The sequence below is a fragment of the Meleagris gallopavo genome, chromosome 19 (assembly GCF_000146605.3).
Source record: "Meleagris gallopavo isolate NT-WF06-2002-E0010 breed Aviagen turkey brand Nicholas breeding stock chromosome 19, Turkey_5.1, whole genome shotgun sequence".
NCBI lineage: Eukaryota > Metazoa > Chordata > Aves > Galliformes > Phasianidae > Meleagris > Meleagris gallopavo.
In genome coordinates, this window is record NC_015029.2 from 4,918,827 (window position 1) to 4,944,547 (window position 25,721).

General features: G+C 47.2%; 2 protein-coding genes across 3 annotated transcripts in view; one reads left to right on the top strand and one right to left on the bottom strand.

The window, feature by feature from the left end:
* The window catches only part of DNM1 (dynamin 1), a 41,066-nt gene extending 15,722 nt beyond the window's left edge, over positions 1-25,344 (bottom strand). The window contains exons 1-15 of the mRNA XM_019621301.1: positions 25,268-25,344; positions 24,392-24,465; positions 23,186-23,335; positions 22,462-22,665; positions 21,861-21,959; positions 21,005-21,165; positions 20,767-20,909; positions 20,549-20,684; positions 19,260-19,327; positions 18,348-18,486; positions 10,664-10,750; positions 10,400-10,470; positions 9,893-9,944; positions 8,557-8,568; positions 7,214-7,327 (exon numbers count right to left, since the gene is read on the bottom strand). Of these exons, the coding sequence (XP_019476846.1) occupies positions 7,214-7,327; positions 8,557-8,568; positions 9,893-9,944; positions 10,400-10,470; positions 10,664-10,750; positions 18,348-18,486; positions 19,260-19,327; positions 20,549-20,684; positions 20,767-20,909; positions 21,005-21,165; positions 21,861-21,959; positions 22,462-22,665; positions 23,186-23,335; positions 24,392-24,465; positions 25,268-25,344 (1,587 nt within the window). The remainder of the gene's footprint in view (positions 1-7,213; positions 7,328-8,556; positions 8,569-9,892; positions 9,945-10,399; positions 10,471-10,663; positions 10,751-18,347; positions 18,487-19,259; positions 19,328-20,548; positions 20,685-20,766; positions 20,910-21,004; positions 21,166-21,860; positions 21,960-22,461; positions 22,666-23,185; positions 23,336-24,391; positions 24,466-25,267) is intronic.
* Positions 1,767-5,559, top strand: LOC109370470. 2 transcript variants are annotated; one of them, XM_019621430.2, is made up of 2 exons: positions 1,767-2,221; positions 2,804-5,559. In XM_019621430.2, exons 1-2 carry the CDS (start codon positions 1,928-1,930, stop codon positions 3,533-3,535), a joined length of 1,026 nt encoding a protein of 341 aa, XP_019476975.1. In that variant the 5' UTR covers positions 1,767-1,927; the 3' UTR covers positions 3,536-5,559. The 2 variants fall into 2 exon arrangements, 1 of the variants encoding a protein (XP_019476975.1); XR_002120610.2 differs by lacking the exon at positions 1,767-2,221 and adding an exon at positions 2,248-2,512.
* Positions 25,345-25,721: the final 377 nt, after the last annotated feature.

Consider the following 25,721-nt stretch of genomic DNA (forward strand, 5'->3'; position numbering starts at 1 on the left):
AAAAAAAAAGGATCAAACTCCCTCTCATCAGCATAATGTTGGTTCTGTAAGACGTGCACGTGGTCTGTAAGTGAACCTGGAGAGCCATGAGACCAAAGAGGGGGCAGAAGCACTCAGACTGACCATACGAGAAGGACCGTGGATGCTGTGCTGGCTACGGAACATTGCAGACATGGGGTTAAACTTCCCCTAATCTGCCTGCTGTGCCTAATCAAGTTACACCATTTGCAAGGAGATAACAGCAAACCACTTGCAGAGGCAGAGAACACAGCAAAGGATTACCCCCTCACCCCCAGCATGGTGCAGATACAGCCAGACACAGATGCAGCTCTGCACTTCACATCTACCAACGCAGAGAGAAGTGAACACTGCCAGGAGGGAGTTCAGGGACATCAGCCATTCCCAGTTGTAGGCACAAGCCACAGCAGCAGGCTGGGAGAGAAACGCTGCAGTTGCAACCTGATGATCTCACACAACTCCAGTTTTAGCCAGAGGCAGAGAAGGTTTATACAATTATCTGAATATCTGTTGCTATCCCGTCGGTTATAACCTCCAAGAAATCCACAGGACTCAGTGGGCAGCAAGCCAGCCTGACTCAAAGCACTTCCTCCATTCAGCTGCACTGTCCCAGCAGCGAGTTACATTCTGCTCTTAAATACATGTGAAGTAATGCTGGCAGATGCATGTGTGGGCTCCCCTAAGGTTAGAAATTGGCACTCACAGTTTAAGAAAATAATTGACAGAATTATTAGGTCTCAGTTTGCATTCAGAGAACGTAAAGTAATTAAAGGTTTCCCTGTAGCTGTTATGACAAGCACCTCCTCTTGCAGTGAGATGAGGGTCTGTGGGGATGGGGGAAGGAGCACTGCTGTGTTTTGATTTGTGGCCATGTGTAATGAGGGGCAATTCATCTTTCTTAAACTGCTTAATCTCTCCTCTCATAAAAGGCAAAGCTTCACGTTGGGCAAACAAAAGATGGAGTAAACAACGCTGCCCCAGAGATGACTGGGATTGCAGTGAAATCATTTATAACGCTTTGGGATCTCCTCAGTAATTCTCAAATGGAAAAACATCAGAATTGAGAGTAAACTTTCTTCATGGATACATACACAATATGTAATTGTTAGGAAGAAGCCTCTGAAAACCAGACTGGATTCTCTGAAACCAAGTTGAGTGTTTCAAACTGAACGCCTTCCTTCTCCAGGCGAAATGCTACCAAGCACTCATCTTGTGTCTCATTTTCACAAGGAAAAGGCAGCTAGAAGAGCTGAATTCTTGAGCTGCAGCTCTTCCAGGAAGCCCCAGTGACCCCTTGCACACATCTCCATCAGTTTTGAAGAGCACAGCCCACCTGCATCACTCTTCGACCCTCAGAGCATAATTTTTACTAACATAAATTACTGGACACTGATCAGCGCTCCAAGCTGCAAAGCAGCTGTAATGGCTTGTTTACAAAGGAAAGCTACATTGGTTTAACTTAAACAACACATCCTAAGATTTTAAGCTGATTTAGTTCAAAAGCTCTGCAGACACTGGGCCTGGACTCATGTGATTAATCACCATCATTACTGCTGGCTTAGTAAGCACAGCAATGGTAATCAGCTGCACACCCATTTCTCACCTGCTCACAAGTACAGAGTCAGATAGCAGCTGAACTCACACGCAGATTTAAGCATGCAGCTTAGTGCAGGGCTGCCTGCACCCCTAGGAAGCCATCACTGCTTGTGTTAGAAAAGATACCAATACTGAGCAGCTTAAGAACCAAAGGGCCTGTAACACCCCAAAGCCCCATCGTGACCTCAGCGAGTCACAGCAGTGGCGTCAGCCTTTGCAAAGGGTGAGTGTGCACTTCTCCCCATGCCTGAGCAGCAGGCAGAGCTGGAACATCCCTGGTGTCGAGTTGGTTGGATGAGGCAGAGCACCGCACATGCGCAACGCATTGCACACCTCCAGGAAAAGGAAAGGCTTGGCTACACGCTTAAGGCCAAAGTGGGAGCTGTGGGTATTTGTATTTTTAGCCACAAATCATAAGCGTCCACCAGCGTGCACAGAAGAGAAGGCGACGCTGGAAGGGAGACACGCGGCAAAAACAAAGACCTCTTTATGCCTGCGGCACCGGGGAGAGAGGGAGCAAACCACATGGGTTAGGGAACATCTGGAATCACTACATGGGAGCCAAGCGCCGCAGAAAGCAACGGCATTCCTCAAGTTTCCATGCGAGGTAGGGAACCTTCCTTTCCCCCGCGCAACCCTACCCTCCAGCCGGCTCACTTCCTGCCAACCTCCGGCCTTCCCAGCAGCCAGCAAGCTCCTCCCTCGAGTCTAGTTAGCTCTCCACTGCCACGTCAATTGAGGCAGAAGGACAGAAGGGAAGCAAGAAGGGAGGGAGCAAAAACCAGAAGAGGGAGGGAGGGAGGCTCTGCAATGCCAGAGATGGTGGGGGGAAAAAAAAGACGGGATGTGGATTGCTCCTGCAGTAGCCGAAGGCGAGCTGCACAGGCAACTGGCCAAGGTGGGTCAAAGGACCCTTTTGAGGACTTGGAAGCAAAGGCCGATCTGGGTTGAGCTCTCCTCCGCACTCCAGGCAAAGGGCCGATCTACAGGACAAGCTGGGCAGGAGGAGCTGAGGGTGCTTGGGGCCTGGGAATCCTCCCCACCCAACTCCACCAGCTGTTCTGCCAGATCTATCAAGGAGAAGAGGAGTTGAATGAAACAACAAGTTCTGCACACCTGGGCGACAGCCAAAACTTCACATTTCCTCCTAGAATTGCAGTAATTGATTTATTTTTTCTTTTCTCTATAGGAAGGTGCAGAGTACTCTAGGTGGAAACAAGGTACCAGCCTTTGGACACCAGCGCAGGAAGAAGGAGCTTGGAGGCTTGCTCCAAACTGGAAGCATACAGGGAACGAGATCTCTTCTCAGCTGCCAAAAAGAGGATGTTTCTTCCATCTGGACTTGGACATTCCTTCACCCCATCTCTGCCCCCAAAACCCCATCCCAAAGGCAGGGAGGGGAAGGACTAATGAGCTGCTGATAGCCGGAGAGCAGATCACAGAGGCTCCACTCCGTCTGCCCAGTGTTCAGACTACCTGTTCAGGACTACGAGATTGTACAGTAGTCTGCACATTGGTTAGGCTGTGCTGGGATACACCACACACTGCCAGTGCTGCACGGGGACGGCAACACCTGCACGGCAGAGGGACATGCATGGAGAGGGTGGGCTGCGGGGGCAGCTGCATGCAGAGTTCACCCATCCCTCAGCCTGGGAGGATAACAGCACCCTTTGAAGCCACGCTCGATCACTTTTACCTGCCTGCTTACCAGCCTGCTCACATTCTTCTTACTCTTTCTCCACCTCTCCTTCATTCCCTTCTCAGCCATCCATCCTTTCTTTCAGCTTTGTGTACTTGTCCCAGGGATGGCTACGCTGATAGCTTGTTTCACGTGCTAAGCTTTGCCATAAAGTGCAGAGAGAAACAGAAGGGCCTGGTGGAGCAACAACTGCACTGCACTTTGCTACCTGAGAAGGCATGATCGAGCAGAGAAAGGTGAATGGAGAGAGGGGAATTCACATCTTAAAGAATGCTGATGTTTTAAAAAAAGAAAAAAAAACTAAAGGATTGAAAGTTGGAAGTTTGAATGTTCTGGAAGTTGTGTTTGCTTTGATGTTTGTCTGGAAAATAAAAGAGAAACAGTGAGTGAAAGCATAAATGAGGACTCAGTAAGAGAAAAGAGTTTATCCGGGGAAAACTCTTCTTTTGAAGAAAGTAAGTGAATCAAAGAGCTACGCAGATGATGTAAAGATGTTTCACAGAGCAGCTAAGAGTGCTGTGAAAGTAGCAAAGGAAAAACCTCCAAGCAGACCTGCTTGTTAAACGAAATGGGTGCAAACACCAGGATGCAGCTGGATCAGAGGCACCACCTCGTCACCAGTTTGAGGGAATCAGAGCAAAGAAAAGATTCCGACCAGCTAACCTGGGCATCAAGGACACAGATTGGTGGGGCAGAGGTGGGGCAGGCGGGGGCTGCATGCGTGTGCTGCAGGGGAACAACTTCACTATTGATCAATGTATTTATTTCTTAAGTAGAATTGGGTACAAAACACCAAAAAATACAGGATAAGCAGCCAATGGCGGTCAGTGAGGTCATGTTCTTCCCAGAACAAGAGAGTACCTTTGTGCTCCAACCAAAAGAAAGGCACTGAGAGCCCAAGCACAAGTGATGTGAGAGGAACCAACACGATGCATAAAGAATCTGAAGCATCCTCACATATCCAACCTGAAGCCACCAGGAACTCTGCACCCATCCCTCCTGTACACAGACAGGAATCACAAGGCAGCTGCAGTGCATGCAACACATGCACGCACACAGCAAGTAAGGCCATGCTCTTCTCATGTAGTCATCTATTATGCAAATCCCACGTTTCTAGTAGGTGATTTACCTGAGGACAGAAGGTCCATCTGTATCACACGTTCACACAAATTGCCAGAGGAACAGCAGATCTCTCCATCTGCACATGCACTCCTGTGGACACTGACAGAGCAGGGAGTGCGGGGTCCCTCCAGCAGGCAGCAAGCTTTACTGACAGCAACACAGGACTCACTGCATCCTGCCTGCCAGCTCCCCAGCACCACATGCTCTGGCAGTCCCTCTTTTGCATCCAGAGGGAAAGATGAAGTGAGCACTGAGGATTTCACAGGGGATTCAGGCAGCACTATTTGAATCAAGTCCTTGTAGCACATCTGCTACAATGCTTACTGAGCAGCCGGACAGCATGCTGTGGTACTGCTCTGCTCCAGCACTGGGGACTCTGTGGCTTCCCTGAGCAAGGAAACATTCTATATTGCCAGCAGCCAAGGCAGGCTCCTCCCTGCCTCTCCCTCCCACACTGGCCTGCAGTCCCCAGCCCTTGGGAGGTGCAGGTACCACAGGGGGTCACCGGCTCTGGGGGAGGCCAGCTGCCCGTGGGGCAGCTCTGCATAGGGCCCAACATCTGCCTCCCTGAGTGGAGACAGGAAGAAAAACAGAACTCGGGAGCACACACACACCACACAAATGCTTTGGCAGTATGGCAGAGTGGGGAGCCAACTTTCCACCCCCGTCTGGCCCCTCTTTCCTTCCCCTCCCATTCCCCAGCACACTCCTTCAAGGCCCCTCCAGAGCATCAGCAGCCATCTCCCCACTAACACGCAACGCCGGGCCCTTTAAGACATTTTAAGTTTCAATTCCTTTCTTCAGAGGCAGAGGAAAAACAAACCAGCTTTGCGGAAAGACTGGTATTTCACTAATGGGGTCCAGATGTCTCCATTCCTCAGACATTGGTCCTGGCTTGCAAAACAGGGCAGGGAGAGGCCATGTCCCCACTCCCCCCAGCTCCCTGCAAGCCGGGCTTTTCCCCTGACCCCACCACACCATGTCACCCCTTGCCTTCCCAGTCCACCTCTCACAACTCTGCCACCAGCAGGACAGAGCCAGCTCCCTCCTCATTTCCTCCAGCCAGCAGTCAGAGCACAAGGAACAGGGAGCACAGGGCTGGGCAAAGCCTCCCCCCTCCTCCCAGAGCTGAAGATCACTGTGTGCAGCCTCTAAAAGCATGTGACAATATTTTAGGAACCGCACAGGACATGAGTCCTCAATCAGTGGGGAAGGAGAAATCCGGGATGGGCACACAGAGGGCCCTGCGCTGCAGCCAGCCCTGCAGGACTGAGGTTTGGGGTGGGAATTCCCATGTTTGGGGCCCTCCAAGCAGCCCCAAAACACACCGACTTGTAGTTTCACTCAGCTATGGAGCCAGGTGGAAGTTGCTTCACATCTCTCCCTCAGCCGGAGATCAAGGAGCTGAATCTGGGGAAGAATCAAAAGCATGCTTCCCTTTCCCCTCTGCTCCCACTCACTGAGCACAAAGGCTCCTTTCTCAGGAGCTGCTCAGACCTCGTCAGCACTGGCTCTCCTATGTTTATAAGAGACCCAGGCTGGCAGGGAATTGCCTTAATTAGACAGCCCTACATCTTACCATGGGGAAGGGAAACACTGCAGACCTCCAGTTGCTAGTGACCCCCAAGGCTGCACACCCCCAAGAAGGGGGAAGGTCCAACCCCCAATCCCAAGCAACTGGAATCCATTAACAGTTTATGCTACAGTCCTCCCTCCCACTCCGCAGGGGAAGAACAAGGAGTTCTGGTCATCTCCACAATGCAGATGTAGCAGCTGGCTTTGATTAAACTACTTGATGTTTATAACCACTCGATCAGCGTATGTAACCTGGAGGAAAGTGAAGCCTCCCCTAGCAACTCTGAATACAAAGGACAGGGGTCTTAAAGCAGAGATGCATTGATTTAGCAGAAACATTTAAATGCCTGATTCTTCAAGTATGAAATCGCTGCCTGCTCACGCACAGCAGTGCTATTGCAGTCTCCATGCAGAAGGTGATATTTAGAGGCTGATTCATCACTATATTTGTCATCATTTTCACCTGCTGAGAATGAAACAAACCCACTGATATAAACTAGATAAGAACACGAGCCCAACTACAGCTCCCAGGCACATCACCACATGCCTCAAAACACCTAAGTGACAAAAAAACAAAAAACACAGCAAAGGACAGAGCAGTTTTTGGGATCAGGAGCCCTGAACACTTCAATGCGTAACTGCAGCAAAAGGGCACTTCTCATCTCCCGGCATACAGAGTGGGGCTAACCCTTGTGATCACATCCTTACCAAAACTATCCAGCTAGTTTTCCTCTAACAAAATAATAATCAGAGAAGACAACAATTATCTTTGATTTGCACAAGAAGAAACAGTTGACAATTATATATTCACCATGGACAATTCTGTCTGCTGACAGAATTATTTCCTGCTGAAGTAGAAAGACACCAATACCATAGCACTAGAATTCTTAATATACAAGATCTTCAAGAAAATCGATAGCATAGGACCATATCAGTGATATTCCACACATCACCATATTTTGATCAGCAGTGTTCTGACCAAAAGAATTTCAGGAAAATGCATTACTTAGCACACTCAGTGCAGGAACGTAAGACACAGTCTTGCTTCACAAGTTCAACAATTGAGTCCTGGAGGGATCAAGTGCATTTTACCCAAAGTCACAAGGAGCCAGAATCTGAGCTGCCCTCAGCTCCACAGCCCCCGTTGCTATACTCAGAAGAGCCATAGCTTTTTCAAGTTGCAGAGTTGATCTAGCTACTCACCTCATCGTCCTTATACCAGGAGAGGTTCTCTGCTGTCAGGACAAACCAGTACTCCTTGGAGCCACCTTTCATGATCCCAATGTTGTTGATGGTGAGCCAGCCCTTTCGGATGACCTATGAGGTTGGAAGCAGTAAGTGTTAACAAGGGTCCTAAAAGCTTTAGGTGACAGAGGAAAGAGCAGAGGGAACCCCTACACACAGAATCATATGGAAAGACAAGGAACACCGTGCTCTCTGCTGCTGCCAGAAGAGCCCCCCACTCAATTGGCCAGTGAAAACCTTTGCCTCAAAGAGGCTGGGAATAAAAAGGATGCAGGAAGGAACCTGGCTGTGCCTTATACACTCTGTCAAGAGGAAAGAGACACAGGAAGAATTGCATAGAGTGCCTTGTGAGCGGGCACAACCTACAGAAGCATCAGGTCACAACAACACACCCAGAAAAAAGCATGCCCAGAGAAAAAACAAGTGAGCAGCACACCTTTTGGCACACTGCAGGTAGGGAGTGCCTCACCCAGCTCAGGGGTGGGGGGGAAACAGTTCAAGAGAAAGAGATGGGCAAGCAACTCTGATATAACTGAGTTTTGTGACAAGGAGACATTAAGTATGTGAGAACAAAATGGTGCATCTGGAATTAGTACCCTGGACTTCAGCATACCCATGTATTTGAGTAATCATATTAACAGAGCCATACAAGTTCCTATAGGTTAGTCTGTAGAGAAGCCAGGCTGTTAGTCTCTATGGAACTCCAATTCACCATCTGCTGTTTTAGAGCCTTACACACCAATAATCAAATGCAAGTATGCATCAGCTTAAAGGCATTAACTTCTGTGTCTTGCTGGACCCTTAGCACCCAGATACATCTGCGTGCAATGTGTGTGCACCTCAGTGAATGGGTTGCTTGTTGAAAGTGACCCAGCAAAGAAAAGAAGCAACTGCACTGCGTATCAGTAAGCTGCACTGTGCGAGCAGCTACCACAGAGCTGCACAATCCTTCAACCTGCATCTCTGAAGTTAAATGTGGGAGTACTGGATCTTCACCTCACTGCCGCTGTTAGAACTGGAGACAGTCCTATTCTCTCAACGGACAGGAGGGGGCAGTGAAACAGAACCCCAGATCCCTGGATTGCTGCTTTTCATCTCCACCCACTTGCAGATGTACCAGCAGCTCCAAGATTTTCCTTAGCACACAGCACCTTTATGCCTTGTTGCTGCTTCACGTGGGCCTACTGCCAGCTGCACTCCTTCAGCAGCAGAGGATCTAATTTTCCTATACACTGTTCTCACCTTCCCAGATGCAACATTGATGTTCATTAGCACACCCTACTGAGAGGCCTTCTACTCACCAGGATCTCATCCTGCAAAGGGGAACCATAGCAACAGCAGCAGAGCAGAGAGCAGGAGAGGAGCAAAGAGAGGAGAAATTATTACTAGGAAAGCCGGAGCAGGAGAAGAGAGGCTCAAAAAATAAAAATAAATCGGAACCTGGTGCCAAAACTTATATCCCAGGCAAAAACAAAAGCAATCCCCATCCCAAAACAAAGCCTGCCAAAAGGAAAAGCCCAAGGATTTCACAGGTTGGTGCAGAGCTCGCCCGCTGTGCTCTGGTACAGTCTGCTCTCCAGCAAGGTGCACTGCAGAGCATCAGGCTCAGTACAGCAGCACTGAGATCCCACAAAGCAGATGCTGGCCAGTCCAGCCTGACAGCCTGCCTGCCAGCAGCACTGAAACAGTCTGCATGCGTGCAGGAAAAGGTGATCAAACATGTTCAAAGATAATGGATATTAGGAGTAAAGGTTTTTTAAAAGATGACAAAATGAAAGCTTTTGTTTCACTCTCTTTGATGGTATCCCTACAGCACCTCCTAGTCTAGACAGCCTTGTCATTTCCCCAGCAAATCTAGGTTTCATTAGCTCCTTTTTAGTTGCACGTGCAATCCCTACAACTCCTGAAAGAGTAAGTATACTCCACTCCTCCCTTGTGCTTTTTCCCAGTGAGCAAGTTCTCACACAGCCAGTGCAGCAACGGCTATACATCACCCTCTGTCTCCCAGTGCAGAGGGCTGAAGTATTTCCACCGAAGGTTCCCATAAGAGAGACCACAAACTCTCTTGAAATACCTTTGCAGAAAGTAACGGCCACCGGTGGGAAAGATAACTAGGATTCACAAGTCTGTCTTGTAGCAGACCTAGCAGTAATTGGACTGGAAGAGGGAGTTCACCTTATTATTAACTGGCTCAAATGTGAACGCATCTACAAGACCCCAAGCGTTCTGTACTCCCTGACCTCAGCAGAAGAGCTGGCACAGCTAGCGGAGGGGCTGAAACCCCAGGGAGGTATACAACATTGATAGTGATTTCTATCAGAAAATCAAGACCAGACAGCAGGCAGTGAGCTTACTTAGTACTGTACCCCTTCTGATTGTAGGAGACTAGATCTTGATCATCAAACACCCATTTACCTCTAAGACGCTTTCCCTCTGTTGTTGCTACACATTTGGCTCCTTACAACTGTACTGAGCCTAAAAATTCTCCTCCAGATGTAAACAGAGTATAAAAATAAAAAAAAAAAAGCCACAACTTAGAACACTGCTGCATCCAGCCCAGCAATTGTCCACCTGGTAATTCCCAGGTAACAAACATGTCCTTCTTGCAGCAGTGAAGGAGATGGAAACTTGGCCTACCTGGTTGCCAGCTGCCTTCTTCTTGCTCATCTGGCTGCTCCTCTGCTGAGCACTGCAAACAACAGTGGAGACATTCAAAACTCCTCATGCTCTTCTTGATCACCTGCGTTCTGCTCCCACCACATAGCTGTTACAGTGAGTTCACACCCCTCACCACAGGCTTCCAAGCCTTAATAACCCAATCCATCTCCACCTGCACACTCAGCCTTGGTCTACTCATCTTTTCAATCCCACCTGAATCACATTTGGGCCACTAACCCTCCACAGCTTGACACAGCCTTAATGCCCTAACTCCCCCTTCTACTTCATAAGCATCCCTAATCCTCCTCCCCAGAGACTTGGGATGTGGAGTTATTGAAAAGGGAAGCAATACTGAGAGTCAAGCCATACTTCAGGACCACAGCATCTGCACCAGGACCTCTGCAAACCATTTACTGGAACAGCTACAGGACAGAGCCACAGGAAACACATGAAGAGAAGAAGAGACAATAGGGTAATAGTGCTTACTTGGCAAACCCAATGAAATCCTCATGGTTTGTATTCATGTAAGCCAGCTCAATGTCTATTAGAAGCATAACCTGCCAAACAGAGGCACAGACAGAGCAAGACATTCGTTACTGATACCGCGAGCAACCAGGAGCAGACAGAGCCTTGTGCACAGCTCATCTCATCAGCCCTCTGCTGCCAGTTGCCCCATGGCTCAGAGCCCTCTAACCCAGACTGTCCCCCACCCCATGTCATCTTCCCTCTTACACACTCCTGGTCACCCACCTGATCTTTGGTCCTGCCTTCCCTCTCACGGATATGAGTTGTCACAATCCTCTCCATCTCCTCACGCAGATGAGGGTATTGGCTGAGCTGCAGGAGAGAGAAAACACGTGCACAAGGGAAAGGGAGGTATAAAGGCAGCGGGGGGAACAGCCCCCTGCACGTAGACATGCACACATACACCCTGCAATCAGTTTATTTTTTAAAGGGGAGTTCTGAAAAGCTGGACTTGCAGACAGATTTTCCAAGTTTCTGAAGGTCTGCTGAAGGCAAACTCAATTCCCTCTTGCTTTGGGCCTCAAAGAATCGTCCTCCTCACTCCTACAGCAACTTCTAAGTAAGACCTGCACCAAAGCCACCATTTCTGGCTCTCATCAGATGTGAACACACATTAGTGTTTGTTGATTCTTTTCTCATTAAACATTGTTCTAGATGTTCAACAGCTCATACATAGGTGAATGGCCTGTTGATACAAATAGCTAAATCCTATGGGACATCTCCCAGTTGGGGAGAGAACCAGATTTTAATGCCCATTTGCTGGGGTATTAAGTGAAAGCACTTCTCCAGCAGCATCTGCAGGTAGGGACAGAAGGCCTGGCAGACTGCAAGGAAGGCTGTGCTCTGCTTTGGGCATCCAGGTACTGCTCTCTGCCTTTGTTGGGCAAGACTCCATAGCTCAGGTCTATATTCACATGATGCCCATCACATGTTTTTTTTCTACATTATTGAGAAGGGAATTAATTCCTGAGTGCACTTTACTATGTTTAGAGAGAAGCGTCCAGAGATCATACATGAGAAACCCTTCACAATGAGCACCCTTAGAGCACCCTTAAAGCACCCAGGCTTTCACCCAGTACCTACATTTCTAACAACCAACCACGAAGCCTCAAAACCTTTCAGCAACCCTTGCAGTCAAGAGAGTTGCAGTAGCTTGGAACTGAATTTGAGAACTAGCTTTGAGATTGCCTATTTTCAAATACGGAGCTTGTTTTGAACACCAATGACTTTGCAGAGGCAGGAAAAAAAAGTCTGAGTCAGCTTCCCCCACCATCACTTTGTCTTGGAAGCGCAAACTGTGTGTTCTCCATGGTCTTTATGGTTCAGGCAGCTGGTTGCTTCATAGATACACACAAGCAAAGCTTCCTGTTTCCTTGGGGGAAAGGAGGGTTGGCAAAGGATAAATAGGAAAGTTATGTCAAACAGAAAAACAGGAAGTTGGAAAATCTCTAAGCAAGTCTCAGCTTTTTTGCTTCAAATGAAAAAAAAAAAAGTCAAACAAAACACATCGACCCTCTCCCTGCCACCCCCACCCCCCACCATTCCAAAGGCAAACAAAGAAAACACATTATGGTTTATTCAGAACCCAGGTCATCCAGCAACATTAATGTGCAAAAATAAATTGACAGCATTAGTCCTCATGCAGCAGCAGATTCTAACCCCAAGCATGCATAGGAGAAGCAAGGGCAGGCAAAGAAAAGTGACTCGGACAGGCACAAGAAATCACAGCCACCAAGGAACATGCAATAGGGCATAGAGGGACAAGGAATTATCAGCAGTATGAACAGCACCCAGAAATGCCATGACTCTGAAAGACAGGAGAGCAGGGACCCTTCGAGGGGTTAAGTCTGTCAGCCTGGGATCACATCACAGTTCAAGCAGGTTTTCAATTCTGTTTCAGCTGGATTTTCTTGTCTGATCAAATACAAGCTCACAGCCCTCTTTGAAAACCATTTTGTCCCGATATTTCTTAGCTCCTTTCTCTGCACATTCCAGGTCAATGCCAGCACACTGAAAATCGACCTTCAGCTGAAGGGATGCTGACTTGCAAGGCCTTCCCTGCACTTGTGAGATGCTGCAGTGCAGTCTGGCACAGAAGTTCCTGTTTTTGGAACGACACTGGCTAGGATACTATCCTCCCAAAACTAAGGCTGTGCTTGTACTGTACCAGCTTTTCTGTTGATTTTGGAGCTGCTCTCCATTTAGCCAACTGGAAGAAGCTCAGCATCAGACCGGGCAGAGAATGCCTGTTAATGGCAACCTGTGCTTCAGCCCTCAGCTCTAATAACCTACTGACAATCAGCTGCACATCTCTCTTCAGACAGGAAAGCTGTGCTTCCATCGCACACAAGGAACAGATGGGCTTGCCTACATTCTTTGTTAACACTCTCGTATTATTCCATCTATGCGGCTTTATTAACCACACACAAAGATTTTTTCACCATCTGGGGTGAAATGAAATAATAGCGACAGCACACAAACAACACCACACAATAGTTCAGGACAGCAACAAACCAAGGCTACAGGACTGCTCAGCTAATTCAAAAGGTGTTAGCCCAAGCTGCCTTCCTTTCATGAAGCCTTGCAGGGCTTGGTTCAAAGGTTTGGTTTTGACATCTGAAAGGCAGCATCAATCCACACCACAGTGGGCTGAGTGTTACCTTACAATTAGCATCAGTCCTGAAGTAGCCTTTTCCAGATGCCTCCCCTAATAGGGCATGCTCTCATCCAGGTGAAGCAGCTAAGGCTATAACATGCATGATAAACACTGTGAATCAGTTAATGCCCCTGTGCAGTGACTAGCCTTTGTCTGAAGCCATCAGAACCCACCTGACATTGGTTGCTAACCAGAAGGGTCTATGGCAGTTTCAGAGATCTGGCTTCCTACCCTCTTTCAGAGTGAGAAGTAGGCAAGATAAGCCTTCTTATCAGACATAGACATTTCTATTTAAATATTATTAAAGCCTTCCTTTCATAGTTTTTTTTTTTTTTCTTTTCCCCCCCAATATTACTATCACTAGATATAGTAATCCAAGCAGTTATTTCTCATAGAGTCACTCATCTCTAACATTTGCTTCTCCAGCCCCTCAGGCTAAATTTTATTACAACCACTAGCTTCCCACAACACCCTACCATCACTTTTTTTTTTTGTTTGTTTTTGCAGGAAATATTTTGGTTGCAACACTTCTGAACGTGTCACCCATGGGTCGTCCACCGCATCATGGGTTAAAACCTACAGAGCTCTGGCTGTCAAGCCACTAACAGTATGACCCAGTAACACAGCTGAGATTCAATAGGTGGTGTTCTCATGATTCTTCTCCCTACAGCATCTACAGAGGACATCTTCTGTCAGATAATAGTGCCAAAGAAGTCAAAGCCATCAAATAAGACCCATGAGAAGAACAGGCTGAAATGGAGCCACTCTGCCTGGCCACAGCTGTTTGCCAACAGCAGCAGTCTTCACAAAATACAGCGGGCAGAGCTCAGGCACAACGATGTCTCCTTAGTGGAGGTGAGCTCCATATTCCTAAGCACAACCAGGCCTCATCACCTTAGTTCCCACACCAACTGAGCTCATATCAGTTCTCTTCCCTTCCTTCCCAATTTGAGGCTGTATGGATGGCGAGTCTGCAAGAACAGAAATGCAATTTTCAAAGGCTTAAAATAACTAGAGAAACAGCTCTTGCAACTCAATTCCCAGAATACGTTACTGCTGTGCCAGACATATTTCTGGCCCCTTGCTCATAAATTTAACACAAATTAATTGCCACATCTGTCCTGATTTTCAGGAGGCACGTGGTGCCCCCTCCTGGACAAAGCTGGCCTGGGAGGCAGACCCACTGCTGCCCCAGCCCTACGCAACGTGCACCTGACACCTATGGCAGTTTCCCTTCAAACTGCCCCAAGGCCTCACCTCGAATGCTTTGCAGTGCAAAAAGGAAAGCGTCCACACTACCTCAACTGAGCACAGTCCATGGAGTGAGGTACCAGCAGGAGAATGATGTAACGGGAGTCATGCATGGAAAAGCTTTTCCCCACCAAGTCTCTTGGGTCAGTATTCTGTTTACTCTGTGCATCTCGTGGAGAATAGCTTGTGCTTCAAGCTTGAACTGATTGTTGTTTTGTGCACGCTCTGTAGGGCAAGGTGAGGCCTGCTGATACTCATGCTGTGGGGGGACATAAGTTTACTCCCTCTGGCTTAGTTCCCCTTCTCCTGCGTAGAATTTTTAGAGAGGGGGTCCCAGCAAAAACAAGTAAGGAGTTCCAAGTATGCAGGGACTGACACAGTAAAGGGCTTGTTCCACACTGAGCTGAACACCACTGAGACACAGAGAGGAAGAGGGCACAGTACAGAGGAACCACTGGGTCCCAGCCCACGTCTCAGCCACGGAGCCCATCAGCTAATGCCCACTGCTCCTGATCCACTGCTTCGAACCTGCACTGACGCCTGCAGATGGCTGCTCTCCTTCAGAGCATCTTTTCATCCCTTCTCTCTCCCTAGGTTTGCCATTGGTCCTGTGGTGTGTGCAGAGAATCGGCACAAGTGTGTGTGGGAAGGGGGTGGGCGTTGACCTTTCTTGGTGTTTTTTGTTTCTTTACCTTTTCGCTACACTTTCTGATGGTGGATGTGAGCTCACTCACTACCATATCCACACACTTCAGACTTGGCTCCTTCAACTTCTGCACCTGCTTTTTCACTATGGCTTCAAAAGCGAGGTCAGGCGTGAAGAGACCCGTTCTGCATGGCAGGGGCAGGGTGGGAGGAAGCAACGAGGAAGAAGAGAGCGAAGCAGAGAAAGAGCAGAGGAGGAAGGAAAGAGAAGGAAGGAAAAGGGAAAAGAGAGAAAACAAGGCAAAATGAGAAGTGAGATTTTGGTTCACTCCATTAGCTTACTGAACCAGGTGAGCATTGCTATGGGGCCTGTTCACTGCCAAGTATCAGGAGAGTCTACAGGCAAATGGATGTGGCAGAGGGACGGAGGTGGAAGCAACTGGGCTGGTGAAATGGTGAGCTGTGAAGAGCAAGATGAACGGATGGCAACCCCCAGGGATCAAATAACCTCTTCCTGAAGAAAAGCTTATTCAGATTTTAAGATATAGCTGCTTCCCACAACGAGCCACTGACTCTTTCCTACAGGCTCACCATGCTTCGTTTCCCCTCATCTCAGGCATTCCCCTCTACTTCACACCATGGTTATCCTTTCCATGTTATTCCAGGCCTGCACAGGAGCTAAGCTAAGACTCAAAGGTTTGTCATTTGCATCTTGTGCTGGCAGGAGGACTGAATGGAATGGATATGTCTCAGAGATTCAGATAAAACTTTCCATTTACAGAGCATCGTTTGCCTTACTCACCTTCCTGGCAACAGATAACTCCTCAGTAAGACCAGATGTAGCCAATGCTTAGGAAATACAAACAAGCTACAGGGCATGCACAGCTGTACAAAGCGTGCCTTGCACCAGCCAACCTACGGCACCAGACCCAGTACAGGTCTGCTGAGGTTTATATGGAGGTATTCCATGCCTTGACACTGTATGAAGTGGTCTGTATCCTCAGGGATAGCAAAGCAGAAAGACCACAAAAACTGCAGTTACAAAACACGTAATCTTAACTTGAGACTATTACTGCATCCAAAGGTGTTTCTCCAGCACATCTTTAACACTTTATAGCTTCTACCAGGTGCTCTCTGTGACACAATCTCAGTTACTTTTTTAGCACAGCATAATAAGTTCTGAGTGCTTTCAGGGGGATGATGTGCCTTTGACGCAGGAATGAAATCCTGCTATTCCAAAGGTGCAGCTTCTAGCCAAACCTGGGGTGCATTCAGAGCTAATTATAAACACCACTCCATTTAAAATCAGTTATGTACCTCTCTGTATCCCTACAGATAACATCTACAAAACCCCAAGCAACACCACTCTGATAACACTCTTCAACATGCTATAGGACCAACAGTAATCTGCCTTTTAAGCAGCAAAGAGGTTTAGAGTACACCACAGCCCAGCAGCCTCTCAAGCTGTCAGAGCAGCCCATTCAGAGCAAACCCAAGGTACTTCTGGAGCTCTGTTCACACCCTCAGACCTAGCAGCTATTCCTACATGTCCAGCAGCCTGCTAACCCAGCACTGTGTGCACTGCTCTGAAGGCCAGGCTCACAGGTCCTCACACAAACAAAAACCCACACAAACAAACAAACAAAAAAAAAATAAAGTCACTGCCTTCACATACCTACGTACCACCTGAATGATGATATTGTTTCCTGAAACAGAAAACTGTAACCATGACTACTAGCACACACAGTAACCAGCACTGCAGTCAGCCAAATTCTTTGCAGTGGGATCGATGCTAAAGTGGAACACTGATCCTCAGCCTTTGCCATTCCCCCTTCACAGTCCTGTGATCTCTTCTTCTCCACCCCCCCATCTCCCAGCCTGCTGTACCCACCACCTGATGAGTGGAGGAACCTGCTGCTGTCAGAACAGTCTCTTCATTATTGGAATCATCAGTAAAGAAGGAACAAAAATGATGAAGAAAAGTGGGAAATGTATGGAAGGGGGCAAACACAGACAGTGAGTGGGAGATTTTGAACAGTAACTGATGGATGAAGAACAATCCAAGAGAAGTTTCAGAGGGCACAAAAAGGAGAGCCCTTCTGATCCAGTTAGCAGGCAACTCTGGATACTTGGCAGCCTGAGGGCCTGTGCTTACCTGTCACCAGGCTCTAATGGCAATTTTCTGGGTGCTCCCCACAGTCACACACCCCAAGAAAGAACAGCAGGACAGAAAAAGAAAGCTCCTCCAGCACACTAGAAACCTGAGCAAACTCCCTGCATCTGCTTTGCTCTTCTAGGCTGTCCCAGGGGGCAAAGAGTGTGTCTGCATGCCTGAGCCCTTCTACAGGAGCTTCGAGCCCTAAGGGCTAGGCATCTCTGCAAGTGATGGCAGCTATCACCACTTGGCACCTCTCCCCACCCTTGCAGGGACAAGGTAGCTCCAGACACTCCTGCAATGCCCATTTACCTGCACTTGAACAGCCCGTGGCGATTCCAGTCTCCAGTGCCCATGCTCCCATCCTAACTCAAATGTCTTTTCACCAGCACCCAGCCCTGGCTGAAGCAGCAAGCCATGGCTGAGAGGAATGGAACATATCTTCCTATCTTGCTGCTTTTCAACCCCAGCTTCAGAAACAAAAGCTTCCACATCCAGAGAGCAGAATTAAGGCAAGCTCCTTCCCCAAGCTCCAATAAATATCAACATGAATCCCAAATGACAAAGTCTGGAGCCCTCTTGAAGAGCCCAAAGGTGGATTGACTTTCCTAACTTGATCCTTCTCAGCCATGTGCTGCTCTTCCAGAACAGGATATGGACCAAGCCAACCAAAAGCCAAGCCAAACACCACAGGAACGCTTCCCATAGCCACTGTAGCCTCTGAAGTTCAGCTCCACACACTCAGCCAGGAGCACTCTGCCCTGATACTAAGGGCTTGTTTGGGATTAACCCTCCTACTTCTAAGAGAGCAGAGGGAACAAAATTTAAATCCCAGTTTCCAGCTTGGAAAATAAACTCAATCTAAATTTAAGTCAAACGTGGCCCCATAAGAAATACCCATGGCTTAGGAAGGAATCAGGAGTCATGCTAGGAACTGGAGGCACAGAGGGGACATCTCCAGTATCCCTCTGCTCTGAAGCACTTCAGGAACAAGCCCACTGCCCACGTTTCACAGTGCTTCCCTTTCTGTTTGGCTTGTTGGCTGGATCGTCCCAGGCTGGTACCGCTCAGGTCTAGTCATGCTGAGGAGGTGGTTAGAAACACCGAGTGCTGCTGCAGGCAAATCCCTGCCCCGGTCACAATGCTGTGCCGCAGCCAGAGAGAGGGGTGGAAGGTGCCAGCTCCATGCTGCCTCCAGTTACCTTCTTGGTGCACTGTCTAACGGTATTGATTAACTCCGAAATAACCATGTCCACGCATTTCAGGCAAGGTTCTTTAATCTTCTTCACCTGCTTTTTCACAATGGTCTCAAAGGCCATGTCAGGTGTGAAGAGACCGGTTCTAAACACCCAGGGTAGGGGACAAGACAAGGCAGGAGGGGGGGAGAAGGGGCAAGGAGAACGTCACGTTACACACGCATCTCAGAGTAGGCACCACCACCACTGAAACCCCGCACACAGGGCTGGGAGCATCGTACCCCTCAGACCAGTCCTGGAGTCCAGAGAAAACAGGGATGCTTGGCACCTCCACAGAGGAGCATGTAAGGGCAAAATGGATCCCAGCTGGACAACAGGCACCAGACCCTGGTCACCTTCCCAGGAACGGCAGGACTCAGTGTCTCAGGACTGCACTTTCGGGCTGTTAACCTTCACTAGGGGGAATGCAACTGTATTTGCTGACTGTCCCCTGGGACTCAATCCCTGGGGCTGCTGGGTCGGGCACCCTAATGCTCCCTCAGATCTCCAGAGGAGGTGGTGCTCAAGGCCAGCAACTGTTTTAGATGTTGGTAAAAATGGAAGCATAATGTGAAAACCAACATTTAAAACTCAGTGAAGTAGCAGTATGGGTTTGCATCCCTCAATCCTTTCTTATGTAGAAACAAAGCGGGAGAAAACTAGTCACCAAAGCCGTGTTACCTTCTGCAATTTTCACATGGAAACTGAAAGCAAGCTACTTCGTCCCTATTCCCAGATTCAAACGACCGGGGTGTCCAAGGAAGTTCTCTCCCTTGTGGCTGACCTACCGTACCTCTGAAGTCTTCAACTCCACTGGGAAGGTCTAGAGGTATTTACAAGACTACGCAGCCAGTGGTCTGCCTAGTGCGTGATACGTGCCTGATACCATGGATGTTCTTGATGGCATAGCTGATCTCCCGTCGCAGCTCCTTCTCATCAAACTCCATCTGCACCAAAAGAGAGTTTTTAATCAGAAATGGGCACAAACCCTGCATACATAACAGCACTTCTTACAGAAAAGAGGTCCCGTGCCAGTATCGTGTGACAGGTGAATGTTGCCTAGATGTTGGATGCAGAGTTCAGCCATAAAGCTTGTATTGCCAAAGCAGATATCCTGGACAAAAATGAACAGATAAGAATAGCTAAGGGCCTGCATTTACAGGTGCCAACCTTCTAGCAGCTCCCAAGGAACTACTTAGAGATAAAGCAATAGGATTGAAGCACTAGATTGCTTTCCAAAACAAACTGTTTTGTCTCCTGAGGCTTAATGTGAGGTCTTGGCAGCTGTTTTCCAGCAAACGCCTCCAAGAGATGTAAAATTCACATACAGAATTGCATCATCTAATACAAGGCAGGCTCTTGTATTACACTAATAAGGAATTTAAGTGAAAAAGGAAACAGCAAAGTGCACAAGATAGGGGAGAAGAACATTTTGGCTCTTAATGTTTTCAAACAGACAAAAGTTTTTCTCTATCACTTCTGATCAGGTTAATATATCTGGCCGTCCAGGAAACCTCATTCATAGAATGGCCTGGGTTGAAAAGACCTCAAAGATCATTCAGTTTCAACCTCCCTGCCATGGGCAGGGCTGCCAGCCACTAGACCAGGCTGCCTGGATCCTCTTCAGCCAGTCCAGATCCTCTTCAGCTGCGACATCTGTAGAGCAGTGCCTACACTATTTCCATAGAGGAAAGACAAAAAGCAAGGCCAAGTATATCTACATCCTCTTTCCTGCCTCTTGCAAATGCGTTAGGGCAGATTCAGGCCCAGTTTGGTGCCTGAGATCATGGCAATACAAGTTTCAAAGCTGTTTGCACTTATATGCAACTTGAAGTACATATCTGCAGGAATATGCGCCATTGTCTGTGTCAAAAGGAAGTTATTTTGCACTGCCTTAGGAGTTCAGCAAAAGAAATATTAACTGGGGGGGGTGGGGGAGGAAACAAAGCTGTCTTACAAGGACAGGAATTAAGAGAGAAGAGTATTATGAGGTTCCAACAACAGAAACAACCAGAAGTAAAAGTAAGGTGATAACATCAAGTATTGAAAGTCAAAAGAGGGGGAAAACAGATGGTGAAACATGTAAAAAGAAGCAAGAAAACAAAGGAAAAGGGAAAAATTATCAACAAAAGAGAGAAAGAGGATCTCAGCATACAGAGAAACAGTACCTTCACCAGCTCAAAGGGAAAACGTTCATGGAAGATGCGGTTAATCCTGGCTCCTCCTGACAGCTCATAGGTATCAATTTGGTCTCCAGAGCCTTCAATGCGTTTCTCGAAGTCCACAGCAAACTGCTGGACCATCCTAAACACAGACAAAAGCAGAAAATAGCAGACATAGCTAGGCAGTCTTTCCCACGGAGGGACACGCAGTGAAGGCCACTCACTGAAGCAGAGCTTTGGTCTTGCGAGCAGGGTCATCAGGACGAAAGTTCTTATACTCCTCCACCTCCTTCTCAATGGAGAGAAGCTGGCTCTGCAGCTTGTTCCGCAGCCCTGGCAGGGTGTCACGGATGTGGTTGGTCAATTGCTGTACAGGAAGAAGGTTTAAGATGAAATTGGGAGAAGTTTGCTATCCCAGAATAAAGGGCACAGTGGGCAGCAGTTCTCAACTGGTGATGGTACCTGGTTCAACACTTTCTGCAGGTAGGGGGTTCCCATACGATCAGCCATGTGTCTGTAGGCTGGGTGGGAGAGAAAGAACTTCCTCTCTGCAGCCAGAGCTGCCTGAATGTCCTTCTTGCCATCAATGTCCTTCTGACTTCTGTTGACTACACCAATGTAACCTGTAGGAATGGGATTAAAGATCAGGCGGTTGCAAGGTAGAAAATGCAAGTGGGGCTCAGGCTGAGAAGGAAGCTATCCAGGAAACAACACTGCAAATGGGAAATTTTAAGGGAAGCACATTAGGAACCAATCAGAAGAGTTTAAAACTGGAATTCCCTCTGTGTGACTCAGGGTCTGGAACTTTGGTATGCAGGACAGGAGTGCCACTATGCAACTGAGAATTAGCTTACTGATTACTGTTCCCCCAGTCACAAAGAACACCTTATTTCCATTCAAGACTTTTCCTTTCACTTCCTTAGGGCAGGTATTTCATTATGGCTACGTACAGCACATAGCACAGCACAGACCAATGTGATTTCACATGATGCACTACAGTAATCTCATCAAATAAGAGAGCTGGGGGGAGGGAGTATCCCATTTTTGCAGCTTGCCTGTAATGAAGAAAGCAAAGATAAGAGCATGGGGTTATGCTTCTGCTAGAACTACCTATAAAGATACAAATACCTAAAAGTTACTTTTTCTTAAGCATGACTCATGCCTATTCCTCAGCTTCTCAATTCCAGCTTAGAACAAAGATGGCTTAAGAACACATCATAACAGATGTTCCAATTACACTGAAGAAAAGGAATGAGACAAAGATACCTTATACAAGAAAAATGAAGAAAGACCATACACAAAGCGTGAGGAAACGTACCTCTGCGAAGAGGAAGTAATTTATTTTCTAATACATCTCTAGCATCAGTTCCTTCATCCATAAGATCCAGCTTAGTGATGACTCCAATAGTGCGTTGCCCTTAATAAAAAAAAGTAGAGTATGAACATACCTGATCAAGTAAATAACTGTGTAATATCTTGCTTTATTCAGAAAGCTTACAAACTGCCCAGCTTGGCTACTCAGTGGCTCTTGAGTTCAAATGTCACAGTTCCCATAATAGCCAAGAGGTCACAACAGCAGACCAGGTAACAGAGGTCAGTTCTCAGCTATACCCTGTTCAAACACTCATGTGTTTTACCACAGAGATGGATTTTAGGGAAGATTTTCCTACTTTTCTCCAGGCAGAACACAGATGACCAAAGTGAAGGGAGGAAAACCCTCAACCTCTTCAGAAACAGGGCTCAAATAAAGACATGGGGAATAATTCAATTTCTAGAGTAGCCACTAACGCTCAAAGCCACCTCTCAGAAGGGCATACGTTGGTGAAGACACCACCTAAGACAATAGGCAGGAGACTAAAAATGCTAAGCTAATCACAGCCTGGAGAATCAAAAACAAATCTCTAAAACAAGAGATTTACCTTGAGGATCCACCTCCTTCGCAACCTTCAGGGCATCAGAATTGGCCAAATCAGAGTTGGCTGGGGATACTGCCAGGATGAGGCAATTCTCTTTGGTGACAAACTGCATAAGCATATCTCGGATCTGGAACTCTATGTCAGGGGGCTGATCCCCCACCGGGACTTTGGTCATGCCTGGTAGATCCACCAGTGTCAGGTTCAGGACTGTAAACAGGAAACAGGAGACAGCACAAGCGAGTGTTAAGGTTGGAATGTTCTGGTCTATAAGGAACATTCATAGCTTCAGTGTATGCTTTTGTTATGCCTATAACGCACCGAAGACAACTCAGAAGCACAAAGTTTTTCAATTCCTTTTTGTTAAAGTTGAGCAATAACTATTTGCTAACTGTTATTAGTCGTATTGTCAGCGATTCATTTCCCCAAAGAACAGAGAGAGACTGCAGGTCTTTACAGGAAGGTCCACACTGATGCAATAAAGTCTTTTAAGGTAGAAGTTTCTGTACAGGCATCAGCTGTCTCTAAGATGCTTCAACTGGCAGGCAAAGTCCTTCTAGAAACATGGCAAAGACTGGCAGTGTGATGCACCATAGCCCAGGCACGTGGGGATTTAAATCAAAAAAAGTACATTCACATTCCATTTCATCTTTGTTCTGTATTTACATTATGACAGGACAACAATCTGCCTCATCTATCCTCTGACTTCAGAGACTGCATTAAGACTCACCATGAGGAGAATAGACTCTGAGGTTGATGGGCACTGGGGAAATCCCTTTGTTGGAGCCAGTAACACGATCCGTTTCAGCCTCAATCTCCAAACGGATCTCCTCAAAATCTGTGAATTTCTTTCCTTTGCAGTGCAGGAACTCTCCATATTCTGTTGAAACAGAAGCAGAGATTAGAAACAGTCACACGAGTGAAAAAAACTCACAGCTAGAAGTTTAATAAAATGCCCTGGATTAAAAAGAAACCCAAGAACAGTTGAAGGGATGAAGTGTGGCAATGAAGGGTCTTTCTCCCTAGCTCCTATGTGGTTGACAAAGAAATTACTGCAGCCACAATTGCAGCAACATCTGAGAGAATCTATAAGCTCAAGACCTTCCCAGTCCAGCTCTGGTCTCAGAGTTTGCATCCTCACTCATGTTCATTCAAGAAATAACCCAAGACTTTGATATTAAGCAAGCTTAACACATGCCTGCAACTTCCACAGATGGACTGGGAAGTACCTTTGTATTCATGAGAACTTGGAGCAATTCTGTATTAAAGTAGTGGGAGTAAATAACAGTTGCATGACATGATGAGAACAGACTCAAGGGAGTCTTAAAGTAGCAAAAAACCCTTCTGACATGGTTTTGAACTGCTTGGTGGGGTTTTTTTTTGGTCTTTGAGTATGTTAACCAATTCAAGAACCCTCTATTTCAAATGAAAAATCCTCACAAGTCAAGTTGCTTCCTTATTGTAGGCTAGAGGACTGTTGTAAACAGGTTGGGTCCACCTGACGAGCGAGGAAGAATACCCTGAAACAGTCACTTGCCAACTCCTCAATGAGATCTCATGCTTAAAGGGAATGAAGCAGTGAATAGCCCACAGCTCCAGTCACAGAACTCTGCAGGAACTCCTCTTCAGATCCCAGCATTCTCATACTTAATTTTAAGTACACTAGAATCATCCCACCCGCTTATTTCAGGGGACTATAAGCAAGTTCCTCTAGGTTTTGGGTCATACGCACTCATAAGAGTCACAGCTGCACAGACAAAGGAAAATCATGACAAGCGTATGCACGAAACGCTGCTTAATTCAAACGAAGTAACTGAGAAGCGTTCTCTTTCTGAATTCTTAATGCATCAGATGTTGAGCAGTGCCACTGATGAAATAAGACCTGTCAGGATTAGGATGGGAAGCCAGCAGCACACCACGGACACGCACTGCATACCTGTGCTGGCATTCACCAGCTGCAGGACCAGAGGACGCCTGGTCACGATGCCAGAGCCACGTGGCAGAAAGTCCCTGAAATGAAAGAGGAAATTTCAGATGAATGAGCGATCGTTTCCTTCCCTATCCACAGCTTTTCTGTTTCTATGAGCACTCGTGGGGCCCAGCAAGGCACTCCAGCCATGGCTCTGATAGAGTCTAAGGCAAAAAGACCAAGTGCCCTTCCCCAAGGAGGACGGACCATTCTGAAGAAGCCCATGCTCACAGCACGCTCCCACCAGCCCTGTCTCTAGCAGTCAAGGCTCTTTCAGATGAAGTTCCAGGCTAACAGGAGAGACCAATTAATACTGTTATATGTACACTAGAAAATAATTAATCTCTATGTCATCAGGCTGAGAAATTGAAGCAGACTGAAAAGCCTTCTTCTAACAAAATACAATTACCCCAGCTACAACAAAATCACCCATACTTCGGGGTGTCACAGGACACTATTGTTATAGCATGCAAACAGTATATCATCTATTTGAAACAGAATAAATAGCAGTCAAAGGCCTCCTTCCACTCAAGGCTTCTCCCACCTAAGGAAATGCAAGTATTGACGAGGCAAAAGCAGCCTCCTAAATTCACAAGAACCCCAAATGCTACCGTTCTCCAAGCCATTTCAAAGGAAGGAAGCCTTTTGTTACCCATTCCCTAATGCTGACTTCACACCCACAGGCTACAAGCTCTCCTTTGCTTTTTCTTTTTTCAGCAAAGTCAGGCACGCTCACCACATCTTCTGATGACCTTGCCAGTTTGTAGCCTGGTTTCCAAGCACTCAGCTGATTCGTGTGCCTCTTCAGAAGTCACTGTGCACACAATTTATTTGCTTCCCTACCTACTGGAGAAGCACTGCTTCAGAACGTGCTGTCTGCGGCATGAATGTGGCACCTCCGTTAGACGCTCTGCCTGCATTGCTTCCACTCTGGCACAGTCCTCCCTCTACTGATAGGTGTGACAATGCATAATTTTGCTAATTCAGTAGTAACTGTAGGAAAAGAAATCCATGCCCCTCAGTGTTTTGCACCATGGCCTTGACCTGCACAGCCTTAATACTGACGATGAAATGAAGATGAGGAATGAGCTTTTGTGTTTTAATACATCAGGCAGTGAGCAGACTTGATTTCAGCAATCAGTTTCACCACTGATTGCTTATGTAAACCTGCAAGGAAGTAGGAAAGCAGGAGCATTTCCCTTTTCCTCAGCTCTAAACTGAGTACTATAAAAGGATGTAGAGTGGTTTCAAGTGAAAGGAGAGCAAGGAGCATCCTACAACCTCTAATGTTTCAAAA